The following is a 4,717-nucleotide window of genomic DNA, read 5'->3' on the forward strand; positions in this document are numbered from 1 at the left end:
TCAATCCTCTCAATCTCAAATCTCTCCTAGATTTCTCTCTCTCTCTCTCTCTCTCTCTCTCTCTCTCTCTCTCAGATCACCACAAATCTCTCGTTTAAGTCTTCAATGAGTTCTGGGAGAGAAAGCTTTCATATTCCTCCGTAGGCGTCCTCATCCTCGTTCTCTTTCGCCCTCGTCATCCGGCCTCCTCCTCCTCCTACTTCGGCAAGCCGCTGCTGCCGCTCAGGGTTATAGATTGTTGCCGTTCTAGTTTTGGCTCAAATAAAAAAAAAAACCTCACCAATCTATTGAGTACAAATTCAAAATTTTAGATTATTAGGCTTACCAGATAATACTTGAGATCATAGTCAGACCCAACAATGGAAAGATTTAGAGGTGTTGGGCCCTCCTTGTTCATGATACTTGAATGTACTTTGCTTGCTATTCTGCATCGGTAAACTAACGATCCCTTGTGCTTACACTACTTACTGTCAGATGTAGAGAAGTATTCCCTTCACAAGCTCTGGCCTTTCACACACATACTAGACTACTTCCTTTCTTTCGTGTTCGACAGCAGTATGAAGTAAAAACCTTCCGTTGTTATCAAGAAAGTAACTTACTTATCTGAATCAGGACACTGGCTGAGAAGCTAAGTAAGTACACTAAATTTGCCCCTGATGGCGGCAACATTCACAGGATATAAACCACCTGAGTCTGCGATGTATGCCAGAGAAGTGTCTTTGAAATTAAATTATTTTAATTGGAATACACAGTCTACTATTTTATATCTGAAATTATAGTTATATAGAGAAAACACTACTATTCTAAGAAAATTATCATCTATATAAATATAGTCATATTACAAGCCATTGTAAGAGTTCATCCGTTTGCTTAAAACAACTATGTATATATATATATATATATATATATATATATATATATATATATATATTGTTCCATAAAATAATTTTTAATTAAAGTAACGGTAACAGAAAGATGGAGATATAAATGAATGAAACACCTAAATATTGTGGGATTTGGTACTTGAACCAAGACCAGACAAGCCGACGCACTTGGGATTTGAACAATCCTGTCCATCCTACTCTGCTCTTCATTGTTATAGCAAGTTTACATAGGGGGATCATATGAGCGTGGAGCAAAAGTTCTGAGGTAGAGGCGATCACACAGACAACAATGCCAAAGGAATTGCTAACCGGAGCGAGCACCACATATATAGCTAATGCAAATGCTGCTACCAAAATTCTGGTTGACATCCCCAACAAAGCAATAGAAAAAGCAACATAGTAGCGGCGTAGCCTGAGAGACATCAATTCGGCTCCATCAAAAGTGATAAAATATGTAGATAATACGGAGAAAATAAACGCAAAGGTGTCTGCAATAACAAACGCCTTGAAGGTGTATCTCCTTGCAAGAGTTGGTGTGCCATCAGCTCTGTAACCCCCAGGCAAGGCGAAAGCTGCACCAAATGCCATAGTAGCAATTACTACTGTGGAGATTGCGAAGCTTTGGGACAAGGACGCATGTTTCTTTGATTCCTTCTCTAAATCCTCTTGGCCGAAGTCCTTGCGTACAACGTGGTCCATCCGACGAGGACCGAAACGAGCTCCATTCCATTGCAAGCACATTAGAATCCAATGTGCTGGATTCTAGAGACAAAAAGAAATAAACAAAAGAGAGATAGAAAGAGAGAGAGTAAGATATGAAAAGTTGAAGATAATTAGGACGCGTATAGTTATAGGTTATCTCTATTAGCATCTTTCACCCAACTTTTAAAAAGTGTTGCTACAGGTGATCTCTAGGTGATGAACCATAACATATATTAGTGATCGAAATTAACGAATGAGTAGTAGCGAAAGAGGCTTACTGTAACATAAGTGAGACCATCTTCAACCCCAATAATGGAAAGATCTAGAGGTGTTAGGCCCTCATTGTTCATGATATTTAAACAGACTCTCTTGTTTCGGATCAGTAGACTAACGATATCTTGATCTCCGTTTCTTACTGCCAGATGTAGAGGTGTATTCCCTTCGTAATCTCTAGCATTCATCAATTTCACGAGCTCTGACCTTTCGCAGATATACCGGACTATCGCCGTGCTTTTGTGTTCGACAGCAGTATGAAGCAAATTCCTTCCTTTGTTATCGAGTAACTCATCCAAATCTGGACACTGTTTGATGAACGCACTAATTACACCAACTCTACCCATGGTAGCTGCAACATGCACAGGAAATAAGCCATCTAAGTCTGAGATATATGCCAGGCAAGTGTCGTGTTCTAGTAGTAGTTTAACCATTTTATCATTTTTAGCTGACGCTGCATAGTGAAGAGGAGTGCTTCCTGATTTGTCAGCAATTTTGGCAAGTATTTGGTTCCACTTCAGAAGTTCATTGGCAATTTCTGCAGATGAAGTTTACATATATGCTATCAGAGAATGAAGACTATTATATACAATTTAATTACATAGTCAAGAGTGCATACAGCCTTCTCTCACAACTACTATCTTTTTTCACTCTCTTAGTCGATTTGAAGATTCCTACCTTTGCCAAGTGAATAGTAACTCCAAGCTTCCAGGTATTACGTATGTGCAAATGTGTATGCATATTCAGATTATCCATTTGATGCTACATTACTTAGAGAGTATAAAACTACTAAACTAGTTAGTAGTTATATATATATATATATATATATGAGGAATTATACCTCTTGGTCTTCGGTATATTGTAGAGGAGCAGAATCGATTAATTAAACAATGACATACTAATTTTTGTGTGCTTTTTGTTGGTGGAGGGCAGCGAAAGCGATTGCCAATCACCGATAAAATAATCTAATAAAATAGTAATGGATAATAGCAACACCAAATAGAAAAATTAATTTAGAGAGGGAAAAAAAAATAGATTTACATGATCTGATGATGTGCTTACATAGCAATTGAATTCTATAAAGTTAAACAACAAATTAGATTAACAGTAGAAATTTATAAATGACAAATCAGATATCTTTTAAGTAATAAACTTTCACTGCCCTCTTCTAGAGGAATTGAACTGGTCTTACTTTAGAAGGAACATAATTGCATGTGGAGAAGGACTATCATATATGTACTCTCTATTTCAGAGCAGGAGGTGTATATATGAACATTTGATTATAGTTATAATTTCTCTATTTTGTCCTTAGTCTAACAGTACATAGCAGTTGCATTTCTTGTATTTCTGTTAGCCACGGGATGCTGCGGGTTTTCTTAAAACTGAATTGAGAAAAGAAACGTTCAAGTTCAGTACCTGAATTTTGGAGGAAGGTAGCAGCATGCAAAGCAGTTTGTCCATTTGGCCCGGCATAAGATATCGGGAATGGTGCTTTGCTTGTAAAAGATTGTAGAATTCGGAGAAAAGCGAGAGACTCTGCCATGGTGGCCAAATAAGACGGAGATATACCTGCGTGGTCCACCATATCCGCCAGTCCGGGATCAGCCGACATTAACTCCACTGCAACGTCTACATGGCCATTTCGAGCTGCCTCATGTAGTGCAGTCCTCCCATCACGATTCCTTGCTCTCAGCGCCGTGTCTACTCCAATTCCATTGGAATCACGGGTGAAAGAAACGATGGAGGAAACTACTTGGTGATGCCCAGCACTTGCGGCGCAGTGCAGCGGCGTCTCGAGCATCACATTGCGAGCCACCACGAGGGACCTTTCTCTCTCGCAGATCATCTCTGCGAGCTCCAAGTGTCCATGGGTAGCGGCGATATGGAGGGCTGTGTTGCCCCCTAAGGTAACTCCTCGGAGGATGCTGGCTTCAGCTGGGTCGTCCTGTGCTGAAAGAACATCGCCGTTGTTAGGAACTGCAATGGCTAATTCAGCTGTTGCTATTGATGGCAGTAGTCTCTCTAAGAGACTCTTATCCCCTGTTCTTGCTGCTCTGAGCAACTTAGGATCCATGGGGATCCGTTGAGGACCTTGGATGTCACTCCTTTCCATATGATCAGGGCGGAATCGGCACGAGAAGATATAGATTCTAGCTGGATCAGAGTTAAATACTTACTTTTAAAGTACCGAGAGTAAATTAATATCAGAGTCAACTGTAATTTACCAATAATTTGGTTGGTATGATGTCAATTTTTCTGACTGTTCTTTCCATAAAAGTATGCTTTTAGTCATTGGCTGTTTGCTACACCGTTCATTGTACATATACAATTGCGCTGTCAATCAATTAGAAGAATATTCTGTTTTAAATCTGCTGTTTTAATTTATAATCTATTGTATTGCAAGGAATGATTGTATCTAGTCTTATTATTACTTTGTCCCTCTTTAATTGTTTTTAGGTTTTATTAGTGCATGCTTTAAATGCTATTTAAAAAAAGGGATAATTCCCATTTTACCCCGTGAACTATCACTCATTTCCATATTGACCTACTGAACTTTTCTTTTTATACACATTGACCCTATAAACTATCAGAAATATCTCACTTAACCCTTTCTGTTAGGGTTCCATTACCCATTTTCGTCCAAAAGATATCACGTGGTAATCACCTAACAAATATATGACAATTTTACCCTCGTACATATGCAAGTCACATGCTAAGTCATGAGAAACTTTTAGGTGGACGAAAATACCCTTCATTCTCTCTCTCCATTACTGCAGCCTCAACCTAGCCCACTGTAGCCTCCATTGCATCCACAACGTTGACCACCGTTGCCTCCTCCACAGCCTACCGTCGTCTTC

The 4,717-nt window shown here is 39.2% G+C and overlaps 1 protein-coding gene across 1 annotated transcript; it reads right to left on the reverse strand.

The window, feature by feature from the left end:
* Positions 1-916: 916 nt before the first annotated feature.
* On the reverse strand, positions 917-4,031 carry LOC140759675 (protein ACCELERATED CELL DEATH 6-like). Its single transcript, XM_073096303.1, has 3 exons — positions 3,276-4,031; positions 1,865-2,397; positions 917-1,646 (listed from the first exon to the last, which is right to left on the reverse strand). The coding sequence occupies exons 1-3, from the start codon at positions 3,970-3,972 to the stop codon at positions 954-956; spliced, it is 1,923 nt and encodes a 640-aa protein (XP_072952404.1). The 5' UTR covers positions 3,973-4,031; the 3' UTR covers positions 917-953.
* Between the last annotated feature and the right edge of the window lie 686 nt (positions 4,032-4,717).

Source organism: Typha angustifolia, chromosome 4, assembly GCF_048772165.1.
Source record: "Typha angustifolia cultivar Huaian chromosome 4, ASM4877216v1, whole genome shotgun sequence".
Classification (NCBI taxonomy): domain Eukaryota; kingdom Viridiplantae; phylum Streptophyta; class Magnoliopsida; order Poales; family Typhaceae; genus Typha; species Typha angustifolia.